We start from the raw sequence: 25575 nt of genomic DNA on the forward strand, positions 1-25575 counted from the left end.
GGTATTGCCTCCAAAATTAATGAAACAGACGCCAACATAGGAGTCCCAAGATCAGTTAGCTAGCTGCACTACTTAGCCCTATGACTGTCATCAAATAACTTACCCTCTCTGAATATAGATTTTTCTCATCTAATATAAAATGAAATTGGAAGGAAAATTGAACAAATTGCACAGTATATTCTTTAAGGTTCTTTCCAGCTTTAAAATGTAATTATATAATACAGTAATACAGTGATTATTTTTCTTCTTAAACCTTGTTGAAAAATCTTAGGCCTAATGTACATTTTCTCAAAAGGATTGGAGTTAGATGGATTTGACAAGTAAAAAACTGGGCATGTGTCGATATTCAATACAAATTTACTGTAGAATAGCAAATGCCATCTGCGTGAATTTGCATTGTGGGATGGAGGAACGTGACCTAAGAGTCACCAGTGGAGTGGAACTAAAGGAAGAAATAATTTATGCACCTGCTGAGGGTGTGGCTAGAGGTAAAGGGACTGTGACGAATGAGTCCTTGATTGCCTTCTTGGAAGTATTCAGAGATCATTAAAGAAGCAGGACGTTCTCAGAGGTCAGTGTGTCCAAGGGTGAAACAAAAACCTAATAAGAAAAATAGGTCCGTAAGAAAAGAGACATCTGAAAAGGCCTAGAAATTGTGAGGTAAGTACACTTTGTTTTGTTCGGTTTTTTTCCTGGAGTTTTTTTTTTTTTTTTTTTAAAGTTTCAGAGTACTGAAAGTTTATCATTTTCCCTGAGCTCAACTGAGGTAATTGCTAGAGGTTCAGACATCGTAGAGGAAAATAAGGAAGTTTAAGACTTTTGTAAGCCAAGCAGGATATGGAAGAGTAGGGGAAAGTCATTGAGATTCAGGTTCATTTGCCAAAGTTTGGTAACTTTGATTCCCACGAAGAACACTACTTCAGGTTTTGGTTATGTTTTGTTTTTGTATTTGACTGGCCTCCATGATGTTATTAATTAAACATCATTGTAAATAAAGCATATATGAGAAGCAAAAAGAAAGTTGTCTTTTTAAAAAATGTAGTTTTGAAAAGAAAAGCTTAGAAATTTTATTCTAACCCTTTTTTCTTTATGAATATGATTATTTGTCCCATTATAAAAATAGGTCATTATAATACTCTTTTTTTTTTTTTTTTTTTTGAAGACGGAGTTTTGCTCTTGTTGTCCAGGCTGGAGTGCCATGGCTTGATCTCGGCTCACCGCAACCTCCGCCTCCCGGGTTCAAGCTATTCTCCTGCCTCAGCCTCCCAAGTAGCTGGGATTACAGGCATGTGCCACCACGCCTGGCTAATTTTATATTTTTAGTAGAGACGGGGTTTCTCCATGTTGGCCAGGCTGGTCTCGAACTCCTGACCTCAGGTGATCCACCTGCCTTGCCCTTCCAAAGTGCTGGGATTACAGGCGTGGGCCATGGCACCTGGCCAGCTCATTATAATACTTAGAAAATATGGAGATTTTATCTTTAATGTCTTTTTAGAACTTTTTAAGAAAAAAAATATTTCCTCAAGAGATTATTTGATATAAACACAGATCTTTAAAGACATAAGGAATTTTTATACTCTCAGTGCTCTGTTTTTAATCATTAAGATGGTAATGATGATATAAGGACTATTGATATCTTGGTTTCCCTAGGGTTAAGCAGGAAATATACTTCCAAAGTTAAGAGAGTTGGTATGTTGGTCCAAAGAATGGCAGGACCTCAGGTTTTGTTATGGAATCAAGTATAAGACATTGAGAGTCAGCTACAACTACATTCTATTTAGTATGAATATTAAATTTGTCATGTCCGACTTCTTGAGCAATCTCATCAGCCCGGAATCACATGACAAAGCAGGATCATCAAACAGCAAACCCTAGAATATGCCCCGATCATTTTTGCAGGTATGTTTCCTGGACTGAACAGGTATCAACATTGGATATAAGCAGCCTACCTGCGCAGATTTATTTCGCTGTAACCTAAGTGGGCCTGCTGCCAGCACAAGGAGCAAAAGAAACATTAAACAGATTTACGGAACTGCTTCAGGGGATGGGACAGTTACAGAATGCTGGGAAGCAACAGAAGTAAACTTGTAGCTGTGTGATAAAGGGTGGTTCGTTTTGTGCCAAGGCATTAAGTTACTAGGTACTATTATAGTGATGTTCTCTTAAAAATGATAGCCTTACTGTGAACCAGAACTATTGTCCTGTGGACACATTGTAAGAAGGCTTTGCAGATAAACTTAGCACCACCAAAAGTATTTTTATACTACTTTTTTAAAAAAAGATAACAATGTATTTATAGGTGGGACTTTGAATGATTCCAATTAAGATCACCAAGGACACTTACTGACTCTCCAGTCAGGTTTTATTAGCAATGTATCATTCAGTATAGTGTAATTGAATTAAGGCTGAAATTGTCTGGATAGCCATTTACTTAGGTGGCTGTGAACTATGGGTATCAATACTAATTTTAGGGCTCTGCTGTAATAACTAGTAACTTTTTACAAAAGAGTTGAACACTTTAGGGCTACTAAAGAACTTTAATAAAAGAATATCAAGCATCTAGACTCAAGTTGAACTTTAATGGGTGGAGATTATCGATGATTTGCATGGGCAAATTATTGAACAAGTATGAACAGCATTTACTTGTGACTTAATTTTAGTATTCTTTTAAATAATCTTAAATGTAATTAATCAGGTTCGCCTTTGGCTATTTGGAGGATTAGACTAGCTCTATGTGTAACCATTCACTATAAGAAAACACAGTTCTTTTCCTGAGACAGCATATGGGGAAATTTGGAGTAGCAGGCAGTACTTTCTAGAATGGAATTTGCAAGTGGGATAATCTGAGAACAGCACATGTCAGTATGTAGGTGCTTTCCATAGCCATTTGATTAAGCTTGTCCAATCCCAGCTTACCTCTGGCTACTGCTGTAGTTCCTCCGTATTCATGAGCATCAAATGTATCTAATTTATTTTAAAATTGTAAAGAATAAAGCTGGAAATAAACAAGTGTGATCAATTGAAAATGTGATTGAATGTTCACCTATTTTTATGCCTGGGATAATATAGTATTTTATAACCAGACCACAAAAATCAGTTTCACTTAATAGTGCTAAAGGGGCTTCTTTCTTTACATATGAATTGTATTGATTTTTGTGTTTTTTTTAATGGAGTGTTGCTTAACAGATTGAGTACTATAAAAATAGGTTTACTAATATGAAAAGGTGCTTCAGTATCATAGTTATACTTCTGACATTTATAGAATATTTATGTAGTTAATTCAGGCTGCTTTTTAAGAAATGGAATATCATACTCTTTCTGGAAGTACCTTACTCTATAACTTGATATTAAGCCTGTGTTAAAAATTGCTCTGTGCTTCCTCTTACTTCTGTTTCTTTCCTTTTGGGCCACAGACTTCCTTAGGGAGGAGGTGAGGGAGAAGTGAATTCTCACTTCAGTCAATGGAATCTAGAATTATGTAGTGTTTACCTATTTTGCGTAACATAGGCCCACCCACACACATTATGAGGTGCTTAAGTGAAAGAACTGTGAACAGACAGCCAGCTATTCAGTGTGTGGTTCCAACTGTAACTGGCAGATGCTTTAATACGATCTGGATTTTATTTTTCTGTGAGAAGGTTTTCTGTATAGCTTGTGGTGCTAACGATGAAACAGAGAGGTATGTGTTCTGTGGCTTCATTTTAAGTGTCACATTGTCAATGCTTCAGGTTAAAGTAAGCTTGCAAAGGGAATAATTTGAAGCATAATTCATCAGATCTTTTCTATTTAACTTTTCACATTTATTTTTTCATATTCAGTTTTAGGAAGTATGTTGTATGGATTAAATTTCCTTCCATCTTAGGGAAGGAGTTAAATAAATCTCAAGCTCCAAGGCTTTTGTGTTCTTAGAGAATATTTACACTATGAATCTCATCTCTCATCAGCCTTAAAGCCTAAGAAATATCACTACAGGTGTATATTGCCTGTTGATTATTGGTCAACAGAGAACTGAAAGCTGTTCATTTTTAATATTTTTGCAATCCAAGCTACAGTACTTAGGGCTTTAAAAAAAAAAACAAAAACATGTTTTAGAACTTAATGTTGTTCATTGCTTACTTTTCCATTACAAATTTGAGAATTATGTTGTTGTTTCGTAGCCAGAATGGTGATGCTGTCATTGTACTTTAGTTAGCTGTAGACAGCTTATTCAGAAGCATAGTTTTTCAGCCATAAATCTTTTCCCAAGATCTTCTCAAGAAAGAGATCTGGACCTTTGAGACAACTACAATTTAATATTTAAATATTATCATAAGGTGGGAAAAATTATGAAGAATTTGTTAAAAATATTGACAGTCATACTTTATAGAGATTTTAAGTAATGTTTCTACCTGAATATTCTGTTTGTTCTTCCTCTGATATGGTTGGGAGAGATTTAATAATTTTAGGTCTGATAATTGATTAGGGGGAGTCTTCCTGCTAAAAAATGAATACTTGTTAGTTTCCCAGCAGTGTTCTTTTTTGAAACATTTTATTTTCACCAGAAGAAAAAGTATAATTGAACTTTTTTTCTTTCTATAGGAAATTCATGAAAAGCTTAATCTGATTTCTAGAATACAGACATGCGCTGCTCAGTAATGTATGATTGTTTTGGGTCCAGTTTTCTAATCTATTTGTGAGAAGGCAGTATTCATTCTCTTGTGTAGGTATAAAATGGATGTTATTAAGTTAGTGACGAGAAAAGTTGTAATTTTGGGGAGAAAGTTGTTCATAATAATTTACCTAATTGGGGTATTTTTAATGTGCTAACATAACAATAATCAAGAGTGGATAAAGAGGGAATTCATAGAAATATCCCAGCTGTATGTATTTATTGTTTTCTTAATGAAAAGGGTTAAATAAGAATATCATACTGAGTGATTTAAAATATTCACTCTGTTTAAACAAACAAAAGGGCCGGGCACGGTGGCTCACACCTGTAATCTCAGCACTTTGGGAGGCCGAGTTGGGCAGATCACGAGGTCAGGATATCGAGACCATTCTGGCTAACATGGTGAAATCCTGTCTCTACTAAAAATACAAAAAATTAGCCGGGCGTGGTGGCATGCGCCTGTAGTCCTAGCTACTCAGGAGGCTGAGGCAGGAGAATCGCTTGAACCTGGGAGGCAGAGGTTGCAGTGAGCTGAGATCGCTCCACTCCACTCCAGCCTGGGCAACAGAGCAACACTCTGTCTCAAAAAAAAAAAATTATTGGGAAAACATTATGATTTGGTTAAAGAAAGATTAGATGCTACTTTTGAAAACTTTTTGTGACCCAAAGAGAAAATTAGAACTCTCATAAGATGAAACCTTTTTTCATTAGAGTAGTAATAATTGTCATCTTTTAATAATGATTTCTCTATTAGTAGTCGACTTTACTACAATATTGGAGACTTATTTGTAATTTGAATTTTCAACTACATTTTTCTGTTTTCATCCCTTTTGAATGGAGCTTATAATGGAATTTCGAAACTAAAAGGCTTAAAGTTAGCTTCTCTAAAAGAGCAGAGAACATATGCTCTATTTAGATATTTGATTTAGATGTAGTTTTCCCTCCCCATGGAGAATCAAACATTTATACAGCATTCTACCTTGAAACTAAGTGCAATGTTTTTTGAGGTCTTTGATTGTATTTCCAGGTCTATTATATATTAAGAGTGGTAAAAAAAAAAAAAATAGAACTTACTTCATTGTATCAAAAGTTATCTACAAAGAACAGATTATAAACATTTCTTAAGATACTGAAAAATATGAATCTCTGAGAAAATAATTAAATATTAAGTGATGGAGCAGCATCACCATAAATCAAGCTTTTGATTTAAAGGGAGAGAGACTTGCAACTCTTCCTTTCCCTTAAACAGTTAGAGGCCACTGTAGGAGTATTAATTGGCATAATTTCAATATTGTGTCCCAGGAAATAGGGAGGCTTAAGGAGAGTGAGCAGAGATGGGAGAAACAGTAGAGCAGTCAGAACCCATTCAGCATTTATCAATTAAGTGTACCACCTTATATGGACACAATTCAGGGCACCCCCAAACAGTTATAACAGTAACATCAAAGATCACTGATCACAGACCACCATAACAGATACAATAGTAATAATAATAATGAAAAAAGTTTGAAATATTGTGAGAATTACCAGAATGTGACACAGACATGAAGTGAGCACATGCTGTCAGAAACTTGGCACCAATAGGCTTGGCCACGCAGGGTTGCCACAAACTTTGAATTTGTAAAAAACACAATATCTGCGAAGCACAGTAAAATAAAGCAAAGTGCAATAAAACCAGATGTGCCTGTACTTTAAAACTTTAAAACTCAATTGTTTCAGCAATTCCAGAGTGCTCATTTGTAACCTTAGTTTTATTATCTGTAAAATGTGGGTTATAATAGTTCCTATCTCATAAGGTTGTCCCAGAGATTAAATCACTTAATACATGTAAAGTGCTTAGAACAGTGCTTGGCACAGAGACTGAATTCAGTGTTAGCCATTATGAAAAGGGACTATCAGTGTGGGATGCTGACTTTAGAAAATGATAGGATTTCCCATGAATATCCTTTTATCTCATGTTTTTGTTCCAAATAACTGCCAAATCCCACTGAATTTGCTGCTTTATGCAGAATTTTATTTGGGACTTTAATGGTTAAACCTAGAGGACTTTCTAGTCTTGCTTTGTGAGGATCATTTTGTCATTTTAGGAACTTTGGTAATCTAAAATTGTTGAATACAAGCTAAGAATGGGCACAGACAGTAAAACTGTTTGGGTTCTTAGTTGTGTGTTTAAAAATGTATTTTCTAGGTGTGGGGAATTAAGTGATTATTTGTGGGTAAGGTTGCAAGACTATATAAACAGCTCTCCTTCCACAATCAGGGAGCACGTGACCCTGTCTGTTCCTAAACTGTCTGGACTCACTTCTAATGTGTATGTTTTTCTTCCTGGTAGTACCAGGAATTTACCTTTGTGAAATACCCTGATTTTCCACCCTTAGGTTCCTTTCTGTCCTCATTTTTAAAATAAGCACACAAAGTCCACTTTATTTACTGAAATATTTGTCGTTGGTCACTACCAGGAAATGGTTGACAAATACAATGAACATTGAGGAAGTGACAAAGGTTCAGATAATCTCAGCACTACTCATAATTGAATAGTTGTTACTAATCTATGCTGAAGTATAACTTTTTTACAGTTTATTTTACATATGAATACGTTCTAGTCTTCTAAATGGTCCTGTAATAGGGTCTTTTAGTCTGTTTAGGAATTAGCCCCATTCTATCTTGTCTGGGGTGTGGAGTAATGACATTAGAAAATCTGGACCACTTTGGTAGCTTCAGTTTCTCCATTTATAAAATGGGGACAAATGACTGTACTTTATAGTTGTAATAGAAATTAAATGGGGTAATGTATGTTGAGTTAACATGTGGATCTCAGTCCTAGCTCTGCCAGAGTTCTTTGGCCTTCAGTCACTGGGCTTTTCTGACCTACTCAGTTCCCTTATCTGGAAAATAGAGTTCAGACTTTCCTACCCAATTCACAGGGCTATTATGGGGGTCAAATAAAATAATCTTACCTGAAAGCATTTGGCTAATTACCATTCTATGCAAGTTCAAGATAGACCTTACCCCAAGGTTGATTCAAATTGACACCCTCTGTTGACCTAAAAGAATTCTCCCATGCTTGCCAAAACCTGCTTTTAATTTTTCTAAATATGGGCCCCTTAGTCCAGAAGATACTTATCTAGCCTCCAAAGATTTGCCTTTCTCTAAACAGCAGGCTACCCAGCAGTAGCCTTATAGCTACTTCCGTGGCCACTCCAGCTCTAGTCGCTTTCCTTCAACCATTTGAGAGAGGTAGCCACAATATTAAAATATTTTAAATGTACAGAAACATTAATCATTAATTGCCATCAAGGCAAGATTCTCATTCTCACTCTCAGCCCCTATCAATTCTAGTAAAATACTGAAACTACACCCACCTTCAAAGCCACGGCCTTTACTAACACAAGTCTTAGTATAAATAACCTTTTATTATCAGTATCAGTATAATGTTAGTAAGCAAACATTAAGTACCTTACTGTGTGCCAAGAAGTATGCCAAAAAAAGGGGAAATTTCCATCCTAAGAACAAAGTATGTTGTCTTCAAGATTAGAGCAGTGGTTCTCACAAGGTAGGGGAGTGAGTAGTGGGGAGATAGGAAGTTGAGGCATTTTTAAAGTCACAACTAGAATGTTCTACTGGCATCTAGGTAGAACAGGAAGGCCAGAGATACTGCTGAACCCCCTACAATGCACAGGCCAGTACCCCACAATGTCAAAATGTCAGTAATGCCCAAGTTGAGAAGCCCCAGTTAAAGGAACAAATACTGTCCCTAGGAAAGATGTTAACTCCTTTTCCATCAGGATGAAATAAGTTATCCCTGTAGGTGATAGACTATCAGCATGCTATTTGGCTTCTCTAAGAGAGGAGGGTGGGAATTTACACAGGTGGTGTCCCGTATCTTGGGAAGGGGAACATAGACTTCACTTCCTCCACTGCTGTGTTGAGAAGCTAAAAGACTCTAGCAGAAAGTAGTAACCTCCAAGTACTACTGCACACCATTATTTCTCCTTTTATGTAAAAATGCTATGTGTTACTCCTGCTGGTTGCAAAAGAATGAAGAAGGTGATTAAATTTTCACTCTTATCAAGAAACTGCTATGAATTAAACTCCAGTCATCAGCTGAATTGGTTTCATAAAATGGTTCCACCGCAAACATACTAAAGCAGTTCTGTTTGAGTCATCCTTTTGAAATCAGCCACAAGGAAACTCTAGTATAGATGGAAATCTGTTTTATCTGAGATAATATATGCAGTCCACATTGTTTTTCATCATAAAAAAATAACATTTTCATGTTTTAAAACATTTTCCTTTTTTTCTCAGTACCCCATTATGCCTACCCACTTGCCCACTAAAATAGAAGTGCTCAGAAGATATGTAAACAATCTGCATAAGATTTGTTTTGTCCCTTGCTTAGTATTTGTTTTGCTTTTTTTTTTAGGGCAGGAATTTTGTACTTGTGTTTAGTAGGTAGTAAGCAAAAGGCTGTGTGTGATGTAAATAATGAAAGAAAACATTTGTTATATTGAGAGACAAAGATTGATTTCTCAGTTTTTCTTCTTTAGGTGAAACTGACAGATATTATAGAAAGTCTTTCCTTTGGGAAGACTTGATATGAAAATAATTGTATTTCACTGGCCCTTAAAAAGGAAATGATTAGAATGTTTAACAGTCAAATTAATAATACTATTCCTAATAAATACATATTTTATGAGTAACTTTTCATGTTCTCCCAGCCCACAAAGAAAATAACACTATTCCAGAATATGTTTATTTAAAAATTTTTTTTTAACTCTGAAAGTTTAGTTCCTGCTAATGAGAGCAACATGCTTTCGAGTATCAAGCAAAGTTTCAAAGTAATAGATAAAATAGAAGACAGTTTTATTAGGAAGATTTTCTTTAGCATTTCTTCTAGTCTTGAGTAGAATTAATGGTGCTATTTCATGTTCTTGGTGCTAGATAACATTGGGATAGGGCTGAATACATGAGGTCAAACTAACTTAATTGAAGACCAACAAATGAAGCCAGTAATCGAGACATTCGGATGTTTTTTATGTACATACTCATTTAAAGTTCTCAAGTACATGACTTCAGGAATTTTTTTTTTTTTTTTGAGACAGAGTTTCTCTCCGTCACCCAGGCTGGAGGATCACAGCTCACTGTAGCCTCAAACTCCTGGGCACAAGTGATCCTCCCACCTCAGCTTTCTGAGTAGCTGGGGCTATAGGTGCATGCCATGACATTTGGCTAATGTTTTCTGTTTTTACTTTTTTTTTTTTTTAAATCTTTTGTAGAGACGGAAGTCTTACTGTGTTGTGCAGGCTGGTCTCAAACTCCTGGCCTCAAGTGATCCTCTCACCTTGGCCTCCCAAAGTGCTGGGATTACGGGCATGAGCCACCATGCCCAGCCTAGGAATTCATTTTGAAGAATTCTTTTACTCAGATTTTAAAATATAGAGAGAATATATAAAGAGAGTGAGTAGGAAAGCAATGTCTAGGTACTGGTCTTTGTTAAAGAGTATAAACCTTTGGGAAGATCATGAATCTTCAGAGAACACATTTTAAAAAAAGTTCCAGGAGGAATAGCTGTCACAGCACATTTTATTTGCAGTTTAATAAGGCCAGTTGTATATTGATTGATTATATGCCATTTTTAAATTTTGAAAACTATCTTGGGTCATTTATGTATATAAATAACTGGTACTACAAAAGTGTTTTATTTTGGGTTTAGATTATCAAATACAGAAGTAGAAGCCAAGATTGAATGTGTTCCTGTGATTGAAACTTTGATGTCACTGATAAAATATCCCTAGTTAAGGCCTTCTAAGAGATCTAAGCAGAGTAAGAATATGTCTGATTGGAAATATATTGTTTTTCTTGGCTAATTTGACCAAGGGCTCTAGAAATTATATGGAGGGTATATGCCAGCCATACTCTTGTTTTTTAGTTTCTTGTCTAAGCAAAAAAATTGTTCTTTTGCTATAGAGGCAATAGAACTAAATCTATAGTGTTATGCACGTTACTTGTAAATTCTTATGTCAGGACCAAATGGTCGCTTATATTTTTTCCAGCTCCCAAATTCCCTTTATTCTACTTTAGTCCCTTCATTTTCAGAGATGAGGAAACAGATTGCTTTGTTCAAAGACAGCTAGAACTAGAACACAGGCTAATACTTGCTAGCCATGTGATATACTAATGTCGGCCAAATACGGGCATTTACACTTTCAGATGTTTGCCATATCTGTGTACTTACTAATTCTATTTAATACAATTTAAATTGACTCCTTTAAATAAGCTTATTTTAAAGGAAATTTTTTGCTACTATAAATAGAAAACCATTATATCCTTTAAATAGTAACTCTAAATAGGAATTCAAAACAAAGCAACATTATTAAAATTTAATTTAAAATTAATTTAAATTTAATTGTTATTAAATTTTTAATTATTGCTGTTCTTGGTCAGAAATGTGTCAAAGCATTGTTTTCATGTTTGATGTCAGTTCCTTAATTGTCTAAACAGAAAAAGCACAGCTAATGCCTCTAGTTAAGCTTCTGTATAACTTTTTTAAATGAAATGCTTCTTAGAGGGGAAATGAGAGGGCATGAATACATGTTTATATACTAAAGTATGATTTCATGTATATCAGAAGATCTTATTATATGGAACCAAAATTATTCTTTGGTTGATTTAATTGTTCTTGAAACTTCAGTTTTTACTTTGAAGGTTTTAGTTAGCTTAGCATAAGTTTATTTTTCTAAATAAGGAATCTGATTGCCTCACAACTCAGATGTATCACAGTTATGGTGAAATAGCAATATATTGGTTTCTGTAACCTTTTAAATACTGTAATGAATTAAAATCTCTTCAGCAAAAGCAAATATATCTAGGGTGACGAGAGGTGTTTTTAAGTGTATTTGAATGATGGAAATGTTTTTCTTAAAATATTTCTGAAGCATTTTTTAAAATAATTTTTTGAATTTATTGATGATAGTAGTTGTGTGTTAGTGTGAATGACTGGTCTAAATGTGTATGTCACTTCCAAGGGATTAGTAGGGGTCAGAATGATTTGTTTTAATCATTGACTTTTCCTTTGACGTGTTCTTATTCATTGGGCTACATGCATTCCCTGTTGCCTTCTCACCAAAAGTGCCACTACACAGGCTGTATTTCATTGTACTGTAGAAAAAGACAAGTAGACCTTTTGCATTCATGAGATTCCTATGAAACCTGTTGGTGGAGGTATAAAATGAGGAGACTTTTATGGGCTAGCTAGTAGGAGTTTTGCTGTGAAACCTTTGTAACAGGTCTATCAGGAACTAGGGAGAGAAATAAATGCAGGAAATACTTGATCCCATTAAACTGAGGATGAAAAAGACATGATAATATTTTGGGGGTTATTTATTGTAGTGATTTTCCGGCTGATCAGAAGTGTTAATTTTTTGTTATACTTGTGTCAAATACATATATATATTTTTTTTTTTTTTTGAGATGGAGTCTTGCTCTGTCACCCAGGCTGGAGTGCAGTGGTGCAATCTGGGTTCACTGCAACCTCTGCCTCCAGGTTCAAGTGATCCTCCTGCCTCAGCCTCCCGAGTAGCTAGGACTACAGGCATGTGCCACCACGCCCTGCTAATTTTTGTATTCTTAGTGGAGATGGGGTTTCACCATGTTGGCCAGGCTGGTCTTGAACTCCTGACCTCAAGTGATCTTCCCACCTTGGCCTTTCTGAACTATTTCCTTTACACACATTTAGAACTACATCTAACTGTATTATAGTTTTCACTTTCACCATCAGACAAAATTTAGAAAATTCAAGAGAAGGAAAGTTGATTGTATTTACTCATATTTTTGCTATAGTGTTTTTACATCTCTCATATTTTAAGCTTCTTTTATTTATTTATTTTCTGTTTAGTTAATTTCCTCTAGCCATTCTTTATTTATAGTGGGTCTGCTGGTAACAAATTCTCTCAGTTTTTCCTCGTCTGAGAATGTCTTGACTTCCCTTCCATTTTTGTCAGCACCTGAAAAATACTATGCCACTATCTTCTGGGTTCTATGGTTTCTGATGAGAACTCCACTGTCAGTCTAATTGTCCTATAAATGCAGTGTTCTCCCTCTCTCTCTGCTTCCAGGATATTTTCTTTTCTTTTCTTTTTTTTTTTTTTTTTTTCTTGAGACGGAGTCTCACTCTGTCGCCTAGGCTGGAGTGCAGTGGCGCAATTTTGGCTCACTGCAAGCTCTGCCTCCCAGGTTCAAGCGATTACTCCCACTTTAGCCTCCCAAGTAGCTAGGACTACAAGGCACACCACCACGCCTGGCTAATTTTTGTATTTTTAGTAGAGACGGGGTTTCACCATGTTGCCCAGGCTGGTCTCGAACTCCTGACCTCAAGTGATCTTCCCACCTCCGCTTCCCAAAGTGCTGGAATTACAGGCGTGAGCCACTGCTCCCAGCCTCTTTGAGTATTTTTTCAGCTCTACTCTTTCTTCTGTCTTTTTGACATGTGTGTCCAGTGACACACGTGTTAGATTTTGCTATAGTCTCACGCATGGGTCTATAAGGCTCTGTTTTTTGTTTCATTTTGTTTTTCCTATTTTCTCTCTATTCAGATCAAGTAATTCCCACTGTTCAGTTTTATCATAGCTGCTTTTAAATCTTTGTCAGGTAATTCTGTCATCTAAGTTTCGGCACCTATTGATTATCTTTTGCATTGTTTTTGTTTTTGTTTCTGTTTTTGTTTTGAGATGGAGTCTTGCTCTGTTGCCCAGGTTGGAGTGCAGTGGCACTGATCTCGGCTCACTGCAACCTCCTCCTCCCAGGTTCAAGTGGTTCTCCTGCCTCAGCCTCCTTAGTAGCTGGGATTACAGGCATGTGCCACCACGCCCGGCTAATTTTGTATTTTTAGTAGAGACCAGGTTTATCCATGTTGGTCAGGCTGGTCTCAAACTCCCAACCTCAAGTGATCCGCCTGCCTCGACCTCCCAAAGTGCTGGGATTACAGGCATGAACCACTGCACCCAGCCTATCTTTTGCATTGTTTTAAATCTTGTTCTTGCTAGGATGAATGATTTTCTGTTAAAACTAGATATTTTCATATTATGTTCCTAGGCTCTGGATATTATCTAAACCTTCTGTTTCCACTGGCTTTTATTGACACTGCTTTGGCAAGGTCATAGGGGGTGCCTCATTACTGCCAGGTGGACATAGAAGTCAAGGGTCCCTACTCAGCCTCTACTGATGCCTCAGGAAGAGGATCCTTCTTGTTATTGCTGGGTAGGGGTGGAAGTCTAGCTGACACCTACTGAGGTAGGTGCTGGGGCATGCCCGGCCATCAGGGTGAAAGTCCTGGCTCCCTAGTTGGCCTACTTTGACATTGCCCTAATAGGGCATTGGAGCTCCTCACTATGGTTTATGAGCTGGAAGTTAAGGCTCCTCACTTAGCTTTCGTTGGTGTGGGTGGTGGTGGGGCAAAACTGTTTTCTGGGTTTGGCTGGAGTGGAGCAGTTACTGTCAAAAGTTTTCTATCTTGCCAGGCTGTCCCTTTCTTGTTTCTTTGGCTAGAGAGAGCAAGCTTTTGTTGTGGCTCTTTTTGTCTGTGCCAGTTGGCATTTCCAGGTTGCTGCCTTCTTTAGCTCCAAGTCTGGGATATATTAGGCAAAAAGAAAACCCAGAGAATTTACACCACCGTGTCATTCCATGGGTCCTGAGGTCCCTTACTTAGTCTGCCTTCTCTCCACTTTTCACAGTCTTCTCATGTTTTGTATATAATGTCCAGGGTCTTTAGTTATACTTAGCAGAAATAAAAGGGAAAAGTATATCTGCTCTATGCTTCTGTAAGTGGAAGTCTTCAAATTTGCATTTTTGATTCCTTTAAACAGTTTTGTAAAATATATAATCATTATTGGGCAAAATGTCCCATAAAATGTATATACCTTGTGATGGTTTGCATAATATTGTGTTCAAGAGGACTGCTGAAAAATAACATCTTTATTTAAACTGAAACGAATTGTTCACATTATTAATGAAAACTTTTCCCCTCTAGGAAATAATGCAAAAGGTGTCCCAAGGCTCCTGACCAGTGAACAAAGATTTGAGAAAGACAGCCAAGCTCATGTTTTCTCCTGATCAAGAAAATCATCCATCTAAAGCACCAGTAAAATATGGTGAACTCATTGTCTTAGGGTAAGGTTTCTCCATTTGATGACACACACAGTTTAATAATACATGCTAACTTTGGCATCTAGGCTAAAAGTACTTTTTTTTTGGAATTTATATCTTACCTGCTTCCAAAAAGAATTTAAAGCTACAGGTAATGTTACCAAATCAAGAAACTCTTTTACTTCTCATATTCATGCCATCTTTTAAAAGCACTCAAATATGACATAAGCTTTGTCTCACCCTTACCCACAGAAAGGGCAGAGTTTCTCAAAGATGAAATGGCAAGTCCGGGCATGGTGGCTCACGCCTGTAATCCCAGCACTTTGGGAGGCCGAGACAGGCAGATTACCTGAGGCCAGGAATTCAAGACCAGCCTGGCCAACATGGTGAAACCCCATCTCTACTAAAAACACAAAAATTAGCCGGGCATGGTGAGGCATGCCTGTAATCCCAGTTACTTGGGAGATTGAGGCAGGAAAATTGCTTGAACCCTGGAGGCAGAGGTTGCAGTGAGCTGAGATCGCGCCACTGCACTCCAGCCTGGGCAACAGAGTGAGACTCTGTCTCAAAAAAAAAAAATGAAATGAAATGAAAAATGTATTTGTCCACTGTCACAGTCATTCCATTTGTCTTCCCTATCCCATGTTTTGCCTCAGCTGACTTTACCAAAAATTCCCTTTCCCTTCCCTGCTTTAAGTCATTTCATGTAGGTTAGTCTTCATTTATTCTTTTGCCTCTCTACAGTAGTTATTGCTTTGTGCTGTACATTTGGGTTAAAGGAGTTGTATATGTGTATGGTGACAGCATAATGCCTCTGAAGCCCAGGACCTAGCTACTTCTTAGCTCCTAACATAATTTCATCCATGTAACTCACAGAAATAGAATCTGAAGACTGAGGAATAGATGATTCTGTTATTCCAAATTATTTCAATTTATTCCACTTAAACTTGCCATAACTATCAAAATGGAGACACAGTATTAGCCTTTCCTAACTAGAGATCTCAGAAACTAGAAAATTGCTCATTTTAGGCCAGGTGCAGTAGCTTATACCTGTAATCCCAGCTTACAGGTGGGAGGCCTAGGTGTGCGGATCACCTGAGCTCAGGAGTTCGAGACCAGCCTGGCCAACATGGTGAAACCCCATCTTCACTAAAAATACAAAAATTAGCTGGGCATGGTAGTGCATGTCTGTAATCCCAGCTACTTGGGAGGCTGAGGCAGGAGAATCACTTGAACCTGGGAGGAGGAGGTTGCAGTGAGCTGAGATCAGCGCCACTGCACTCCAACCTGGGCAACAGCAAGACTCCGTCTCGAAAAAAATGAGAAAAAAGAAAATTGCTAATTTTATTTTCCCCCTGCTGTTTCTCTCCTTTTGCCTAAAAAGCAACTCTAGATATTGCAGTATGTTTGAGAGTCAGGTTGTTAAACTGAGAATGCGTTGTTTCAGATGAGACAGTAAGAGAAACTGGGGAAATCATATGGAGTTACTGAGCTTGACTGGATGTTAGGAATCCTAGAATCCAGTGCTTGTTCAGCACTGCTAGCTGTGTGACCTTGGGCAAGTCACTGAACCATCCTGGGCCTTAGTTTCCTTGTCTGTAAAAATGACAGACAAGATCATCTAAGGCCCTTTGAGACTTAAAATTCTTTTCTCAGAAACAAAACTTTAAAAGATCATAAATTTAGCATAGTAACTACAGTATTAGAACTTCAGATCACATAGATTTTAATGGTATCAATGACAAACAGCTCTTAACTACCAAAAACTTTTCCAGATTAAATTCTTCTAGCAGGAAATTTGAGAAGTCATTTGAAGAATAGTTTAATATTTAGCTTAGGGTTTTAAACTGCCAGTCTTAGCCTATAGGTTCCTTAGTTAATCATTAGCAACAGTAATTGTCTCTGTGTCTGGTACTTGGTGTCTTAAAATGCAGATAATTTTTCTTCTCAACCCTCTAGAAGTGAAGCTGGACAAGGTTTCATGCTGTTGCTACTTAGAAAAGAGCTTTGAACTACAGGAACGCAATGTGGGACTAAAGAGCAAGATCCAGAAGTGGGATGAGTCATGCAACTCAGAGGACAGTAGTGAAGGGGCAGTGAGGAATCAACAGAGGGTCTGGGGGCAACACAAAGCCTAGAATAGCTAAAATAATTATTAGCTAAGGGGCTGTACTTTGGACTTACAGCAAGGCTAGCAACATTACCAAGGGCTTTCTCCAATATAAAGTATTTTATTTTTTATAAAGGGTCAATGTAGTTTCTATATATGGCAGTCATTGAGTAAACTCTCTTCTCAGCTTTAAAACATTCTTCCTTGCCAGCCACAATTACAGGCCATTTTATAATCACTTCCTCCTCCAGCCTCAAAACTGTCCCTGTTCCCTGCTTCCTTTCCCCCTAGATTGACCAACTACATATGGTAGATCATCAAACCCAAGATTTGTCAGGGGGCGGGGGCAGGGGAGGTGGACGGTGAATGAGGAAAGATTATTATTAAGCTACTGCTCATGCCTCAATGAAACAGTAAAGAATGACATAACCACATGACAAACATACTTAAATTCAAATTCTGGCTTTGCCAGTGTCACTTCAGAATATAATTCTTCTGAGTCTGTTTCCTAATGTACAAAAATGGGGACAGTGATTTCAATCTAGTAGAATTTTTGCAAGGGTAGATTTAGTGAGGTGATGTGTATGGGATAGCATTCAATAGTGCCTGGTACATAGTAAACACCCAAATATTTTTATTTTGTTTTTAACTTGTTTCCATTGGTTTAGTACTTGCTTACCTTTAGGATGTATGTGTGTGTGTGTGTATATGTGTACATGTTATGGAGAAATGGTCATAAGATCTGAACAACAAAAGTATGTTTACTACTTAGCAAACATGTCTGTTGGACAGGTTCTGCTAACATAATGAGAGTGCATTTGTACATTCAGGTAGCTAAGACTTAACAAATCTAAAAATTCCTTACTTCAAAAGTTCAGCTATTTAAAGTGTTTGGTTCACAATTAAAGGAGATTGTGTTTTAAACAATACATACTGTACTTTTTAAAGGTTGTATTAGCACATGCAAACAGTTCACCTTAAAAAAACAGAATGAGTCATAAGGAGTCAGACATGCCATTAATCAGCTCTTAATTATCTTCCATAAAAGAGGGAAGGAAAAAAATAGAGATAACTCGAATCTGTGTATAATCCAAAAGGTTCTCTGTGACTTGGAATGAAGCCAGAAAAAGAATCTCATTTTGTTTCACACACTGGCACCTGGTATGGAGATCAACAGTTGCTCAAAGGAATTTTAAATAATTATAATGTGTTAATAGATAATTAATTGGGAATTGATTCTGCAAGGCAAAGTCAAACATTTGTTTTATAATTGTGCAGTTCTTGCAAGAGATCACCTGTACTTTTTTTCCCCCATCAGGTATAATGGGTCTCTCCCAAATGGCGATAGAGGAAGGAGGAAAAGTAGGTTTGCTTTGTTTAAAAGACCTAAGGCAAATGGGGTGAAGCCCAGCACTGTGCATATTGCTTGTACTCCTCAGGCTGCAAAGGTAAAAAAAAAAAAAAAAAAAAAAAAAACTACATAAATTAACTTGGAGAAATTGAAAGACTTTTATGTGTCGTTTGTATTCTCTAGCATTCCCCTCACATTTCTATTTCAGAAATTGCTTTTTCTTTGGATTGGAGAAGAGACTTTGGAGATATGGTATTTGAAGAGCTGCCATATGGAAGGGGAATTGGACTTTTAAAAAAAAAAATAACAAACCAGGATCAGTGGGTGGAAATTAGAAGGAAACACTCTGTTTCCTTATTAAAAGAGGTGGGATGGGGGACAGGGCTTTATCTAGTACTTAGAATTATGCAGCTGTCTGCCCTGAGAAGTGGGAAGTTCCCACTCTGTTACTAGAGGGGCCTCCCTGGACTGGATGAAGAATGTGATGTATAATATGTGTATTCAGGTATTAGAAGCATGTTTGGATGAGGTAATTTTTAAACTAAGGGTCTTAAGATTCTGTGTATTGGTTGTATTCCTTTTTGGTTTATAACTTCATATATTTTAGCATAGTACCTTGCACAAAGTAGACCTCAATAATTATTAAGTTGAATCAAAGCTATGAAGGCAATATCCAACTGCATCTACAATATAACTTCTCAACCCCCTAGCCTATTTTGTGCTTCTAGCCCCCTTGTATTCTTCTAACAAAATTTCCAGAAGCTGGACCACCATTTCAGGATACTTGGGCTTTTCCTAGAGTGACAGACAAGGAGGGGGAATTTCACATCTTTATATTTTCTGTGAATTCTTCTGCCTCCAATTTTATAACACTGACTTTGTGTTACAAAGAATTTAATATTGTAATGAGCAAATAAGAAAAATTAGAAAGAGTTATTTGACTCCTGGAAGTACCTGTATCTTTAGCTAAGTAGCCCTAGGATGTACATTAATATTATACCATCTGAAGCCTATCTTTGTAAGTTAAATAAACAAGAGACAGAAAAATTGGCATATGATGTGGTTTTAGGTTGCAGCTTCAGTGTCTGAAGGTAATTGGCTTTTCAGCTTTGTTTTATATCCAGTTTGATTTGTGAAAGAATCCTTAGGCCTTGACTAGGACTCCTCCGTTACTATTTGGGAGCCAGTTGGTGCAGAAAAGGGACAGTTTCTTTTTGCTCCTTTGGCGAGAAGGAATATACTAAGCAGGTGGTGGAAGTAAATCTCAGATTGATTGAATCTGAGGAGCTTCTTACAGTAGCTCCCCCCCGGAGTGCTCTTGACATTTTGGGTGTGCCACTTTTTCATTGTTCAGGACTTTCCCACATACTACAGGACATTTATGGGTCCTTCACCCACAAAATGCCATTTGAGCCTGCAAATCCTCAAAACAGCCAAAAAATGCACAGAATATTTTCAGATGCCCCTTAGACTGCTAATACTACCTCTGGTTGAAAACCACTATCAGGGAAAATATTTCTAATCCCTGCCTCTGTAATACCATATTCTGTACTTTTCTTCCTATTTTACTCTGCCATGCCCTCATGTTTTCATTGTTATCTCTTTTTCATCTTTCATCTTTACTAGGCAATAAGAATCTTAGGGATCACAGATTGACTCTTGGCTGGGTGCGGTAGCTCACACCTATAATCCCAGCACTTGAGAGGCCAAGGTGGGCGGATCACTTGAGCTCGGGAGTTCGAGACCAGCCTGAGCAACATGGTGAAACTCCATCTCCACCAAAAATACAAAAAATTAGCCAAGCGTGGTGGCATGCCCCGAGGTCCCAGCTACTTGGCAGGCTGAAGTGGGAGGATCACTTGAGCCCGGGAGGCAGAGGCTGCAGTGAGCTGAGATCATGCCACTGTACTGCAGCCTGAGTGACAGAGTAAGACCCTGTCTCAGTTAAAAAAAAAAAAAAAAAGATTGACTCTTCCTCTTTAAATTTTGGAGGAATGTATTTGTGAGGTCATGATGAAAATTAAGCATTTAGTCCGGCAGTCATCTGGGATGAGTAGTTAAAACCCTGCGTTCTAGTCCAGTGAGACTCAAACGTAACTTGACATAGTTTTTATTCTCAGTCTTAGAGTAGGTTTAATAACTAACAAAGATTACAATTTCAAAGCACATAAAAACCAATGTTTTAAAATCTCTTTAGCCACTAAGAATTAATTTTCAAAATACCGAGTAATTGTTTCATTGAAAAGTGAGCTGTTTAACGGGGCACAGTGGCACATGCCTGTTAGTCCCAGCTCCTTGGAAGGCAGAGGCAGGAAGATCACTTGAGCACAGGAGTTTAAAGCTGTAGTGTGCCATTTTCCTGCCTGTAAATAGCCACTGCACTTCAGCCTCTGCAACATAGCGAAACCTGGTCTCTTAAACATACATATATATGTATATGTGTGTGTGCGTGTGTATATATATATGTATATATATGTTTAAAACTTGTAAAACAATTATATAGTATTTGTGAATACCTAAATGTGTAGAAAGAAATATGTAAAACATGCATGTAAATGATCTACACTGCATTCTTGAGGTTGGATACCTCTGTGAAGAAAAGGGAACTGGGAGAGACATGTAGGCAGCCTCAATTGTATCTGTAGTTTAATTCCTTAAAAAAATCAGAAGCAGGCCAGGCACAATGGCTCACGCCTGTAATCCCAGCACTTTGGGAGGCCGAGGTGGGTGGATCGCGAGGTCAGGAGTTCGAGACCAGCCTGGCCAACATGGCAAAACCCCGTCTCTACTAAAAATACAAAAATTAGCCGGGCATGGTGGCATGCACCTGTAATCCCACCTACTCAGGATGCTGAAGCAGGAGAATCACTTGAACCTGGGAGGCGGAGGTTACAGTGAGCCGAGATAGCGCCACTGCACTGCAACCTAGGCAACAGAGCAAGACTCTGTCTCCAAAAAAAAAAAAAAAAAAAAAATCAGAAGCAAAAGTGGCAGTATTAAGCTTTGATAAAGCTGAGTCGTTAGTATAGTCTCTTCTATATTTGGAAATAGGGTATTTCTGTATTCTGTTTGTATATTTGGAAATTTGACAATCTTAAAGCTGTTGTTTTAAGGCTTTATCTATTATAGATTAGTTGCAAATTGAAACCAAGTAAAAGCTTATGATGCCAAACTTCTAATTAAGAAGGATTTTTTCATTTAGCTTCTTTGCTGTATATAATTATTCTCTTCTGTCTTTGTGTCTGTTTTCTTTTTATGCAGCCCATTTCTACTTCCTTTGTGTGATGACTAGATTTTTCCCCTCCTTTGATATTATCTTCAACTCATATACATAGAAAACACTTGAAAACAAAACTGAAAAGTTCTTTTTAGCAATGTTTTTAGTTTGAGATAAATCAGAAGTACAGTCATAAGCATTACATCCCTTTCCTTTGGTAATGTTTAATCATTCTATGAATGTTTCTTTTGTTTTTTTTTTTTAATTTTTTTCTTTTATCTCCTGGGACCAAATCCCAAATGCATTTTTCTGTATCTCACCCAGCATATGGCAAACATTTGTCATCTGTAGAGTCACAGAATGGTTAGAAAACCAGTTAACTTGGCTTATGAGTGAACTTTATAGCTCTCTGAATGACTTCAAAAATAAGATTCCTCTTATTTTGCAAGATTTTCTTATCAGAGCAGTACTATTGTTTTCTGTTTTTATGTGGGATTTGGTTTTGATTATAATTTAAAATACTTAATAAGGGAGTCTAGTGGTTTGATAAAAGAAAATTATGGGCCGGGCGCGGTGGCTCACGCCTATAATCCTATCACTTTGGGAGGCTGAGGCGGGCGGATTGCCTTAGCTCAGGAGTTCAAGACCAGCCTGGACAACATGGTGAAATGCCGTCTCTACTAAAAATACAAAAAAAATTAGCCAGGCGTGGCAGCGTGCACCTGTAATCCCAGCTGCTTGGGAGGCTGAGGCAGGAGAATCACTTGAACCTGGGAGGCGGCGGTTGCAGTGAACCGAGATTGCACCACTGCACTCCAGCCTAGGCAACAGAGCAACACTCTGTCTTTAAAAAAAAGGAAAGAAAATTATGTTTTTGTTCTGTAACTGCTTCTAAATATTCTTCAGTACCCCATTCAACCTGAGAAACTACTGTCACAGCTGACAGGAGTTATTAACCTCTCTAAATTTCAGGGGGAAAATGTATAAATATGTCATGTATTTGATAAATAGTTTTCCCTTTTTTTAATGAAAAGATTATCTGATTGGATTGACCTGCCTACTAATTTTTGCTATTAACTTTTTCGTTCTTAGGCAATAAGCAACAAAGACCAGCATAGCATATCATATACTTTATCTCGGGCCCAGACTGTGGTGGTTGAATATACTCATGACAGCAACACCGATATGTTTCAGGTATTAAAACATCTTAATTTTTTTTTCTTAAAAAACAAAAAAGTTAAAAATCTATTGTTGGTGACTTTTGCTGAGGTCAGATAAAGGATTATCAGATTTTTATATTGTATTTTATTAAAATATAGATTGATTGCTAACCCTTATAAATAGAAGTCAATCTAGCGTGGTTGAGATGGGCTCCAGAATAAGAATTACTGGTAAATATTACATAACCATTATATGCCTCAGTTTCCTCCTCTGTAAAGTGCAGATAATAGACTCTCCCCTATGACTGTTAAGAGGCTTAATTGATCTAGTACATGCAGAGTACTCAGCACTGTGCCAGGCACTTAGTAAAAACACTTAGTGAATAGTAGCTATTATCCAAAAAAGAAAACAGTAAATACTCTGCATACGTTTATGACTTTTTCTACCACTACCTCCCACCTTCCTCTCTAGGCAATAAACAATCCAGGCACTTGCTAACTATTTGTATTATCTATGTGAAATCAAACCTTTTTCTCAGCATGTATTTGGTCAATGCTACTCATGCAATAAAGGTATTTTTCTCTTACTTTTTGTACCAATCCAGTGCTGATATTTTTATAAACTGATAGATTTTAGGACAGTCAATTCCAAAGATGTAAATAGAATCCTTGATCTTCTCCCTTAATATTGAGCTCTCTGAAGCTTAGGCTTTTTAAAAACAAACTTAAGTAGAACATAAATTGCCTGATAATGTTGCTTTTATAATTACTGTCACATTGACTTCCATTTTTCTTTATTTTACAAGGCAAATAAAAGTGAAAAGACCTGGAAATATATTTAATTTCAGTCAATAGTGAAATATTTCTTTGAAGCCACTCCCTCTGCCCAACCCTTTTAATGAGATGAGATACTGAATTTCTTTTCTCTAGTTAATATTAGAATGTGGGCATTTATTATGTTTTCCTCACTTTTACCAAAAATAAATAACATCTTTAATGAAGATTAATGTTTAGATCCAAGAAAAACCTAACACAAAGCTTTAGGATGATTTTTCACATTTTGTTTCACTGACAAGCAGTGAAAATGAATGAGCTTATTAGCTTTTTTTAAAATCAAGATGCTACTAGGCCTGTAGTCTCAGTTACTCAGGGGGCTGAGGTGGGAGGATAGCTTGAGGCCAGCCTGGGCAACATAGTGAGACTTCGTCTCTTTAATAAAATATAGATAAATATATATATACGTGTGTGTGTGTGTGTGTATCTCCAAGATATTTGGTCACAGGCTAGAATTTTAGCTTCAGAAAGTATGTTATATTTATTTGTTTACCGCTTACCTTTTGTAGATGAAGTTAACTGAAATCTTGTGAGTTAAAGATGATAGAGTTACTTGGGGGCAAAACTGAAATTAAACCAGGCATCCTGAATTCTGAAACAATGTCTTCACCATCTAATGAAGGCCCTTAAATAAGTTTTAACAGTTTGGGTTTTGTCTTTTTCATAAAGTAGAGAATTTTTCCCAGTATCATAAACTGATTATGCCCTTTCTACAGGTATTATACCTTTGGAAAATCCAAACATTTCTGCATCAAAAAGACTGTGATGTATCAGAAACTACCTTGATAAACTAGCCAGTCTTTGAGGAATTGTACTGGAAACATTCTAGGATTGTCTACCCTGTAAACTGAACAAGAACATTTATTGTTGAAGTCATCAGATATTCCAACTCCAACTCTATGCTTTGTTTGTCACTATGAAGTACATAAGGGAGACATTACAAGCTGATTACATGCCTAGGTGCTATACTGACCCTGTAAATCTTAAGCACATTGATTGTGTTGAAGAAGGATGGAGAAAAGACTTTACACTGGTGCCTTTTCATGTAGATCTTTTTATCAGGTTAAGTAGGATTTTTGCCAGCAACCGGTAGAAAAGCATTCTAGCAAAAGAGATGGCAAAGAAGTAGTACACAGTGTGGTGAAAGATTGACGAATAAGCTGTTGTAGCTAGTATACACAAATAGCAGGAAATTCGGCTGGATTGGTAGATGGGAGGCAAATCTTGAGTCAGTTTCTAACTATTATCAGAAATAATAAACTACAAATTTTGGATAAGCTATAAGGAACCCTTGAGTTTTCTCATGAGGGTAAGGGAGAGTAACAAAAGAGCTGTATTTTTAATGCTAATAATAGCAGGGGAAGAATTATTAACAATCATATTTTGCCATCTGATCACATTCATGGTGGTTTTTTTCTCTTTATAGATACTTAAGTTTCTTCCTTCTCATTGTCATTACAAATATTGCTTCAGTGTCTTAAATATTCTCTTCCAAGACCCAGTTGAAATGTCAGCTCTCTGGAACAGTCTCTTTCCAAATAAGTGCTACTTCTGTTGATTCTGAATATTAGTTCAATCCCTGGCCTATATCTTTTAGCTTTTAAAGAGCCTTTTTATTTGGGGGAATATTTTTAGTTTCAAAGATCTGAGGCCATTTAAGATATCTTTATTTTTAAGAATAAAGAAAAGGAATATCCAATCTTATATTTGTTAACTAGTTTCCCTCTAAAACTATCCAATCTAAATAAAAAGACTTTATACTTGACAATTGGACAAAAACACTAAAGAGGTTTATCTGAAAGTGTGCTGATATGAGGAACTTGAGGCTAAAATATGTAAAGAATGACTTTTAAGAGTCTTTATCTTTGTAGTGGGTCAATATTTTTTCTCAGTACCCACATTCTTCAATTTTATGGTACTACTTTATAACAAATACATTCATGAACTGATAATTTCCAAATGTTTGCTTTAAAGCCCTGTGACACTTGTCACTTTTGTCATCTCCCCATTGATTTCCTTTTTTCTTTTCAACTTTCAAAATGAAATTAACTTATTTACTAGCTAGTACCTCTGAAGATATTTTTAAATCTCTGACACCTCACCCATCCAGAACTC

General features: G+C 36.9%; 1 protein-coding gene across 5 annotated transcripts in view; it reads left to right on the forward strand.

Annotated features, from left to right (window-relative positions):
- Nucleotides 1–25575, forward strand: part of PELI1 (pellino E3 ubiquitin protein ligase 1) — a 53015-nt gene that overhangs the window by 22835 nt on the left and 4605 nt on the right. For 3 of the 5 annotated variants that reach the window (XM_063789776.1, XM_016948631.4, XM_063789777.1), the window contains 3 exons: nt 14673–14812; nt 18217–18346; nt 22559–22660. In XM_063789776.1, the coding sequence (XP_063645846.1) occupies nt 14742–14812; nt 18217–18346; nt 22559–22660 (303 nt within the window). In that variant the 5' untranslated portion in view covers nt 14673–14741. Of the gene's footprint in view, nt 1–3531; nt 3680–14672; nt 14813–18216; nt 18347–22558; nt 22661–25575 lie in introns of those variants that run through there. The other 2 variants (XM_016948632.4, XM_063789778.1) reach the window with 2 other exon arrangements.

Source organism: Pan troglodytes, chromosome 12 (assembly GCF_028858775.2).
Source record: "Pan troglodytes isolate AG18354 chromosome 12, NHGRI_mPanTro3-v2.0_pri, whole genome shotgun sequence".
In the NCBI taxonomy this organism is placed as follows: domain Eukaryota; kingdom Metazoa; phylum Chordata; class Mammalia; order Primates; family Hominidae; genus Pan; species Pan troglodytes.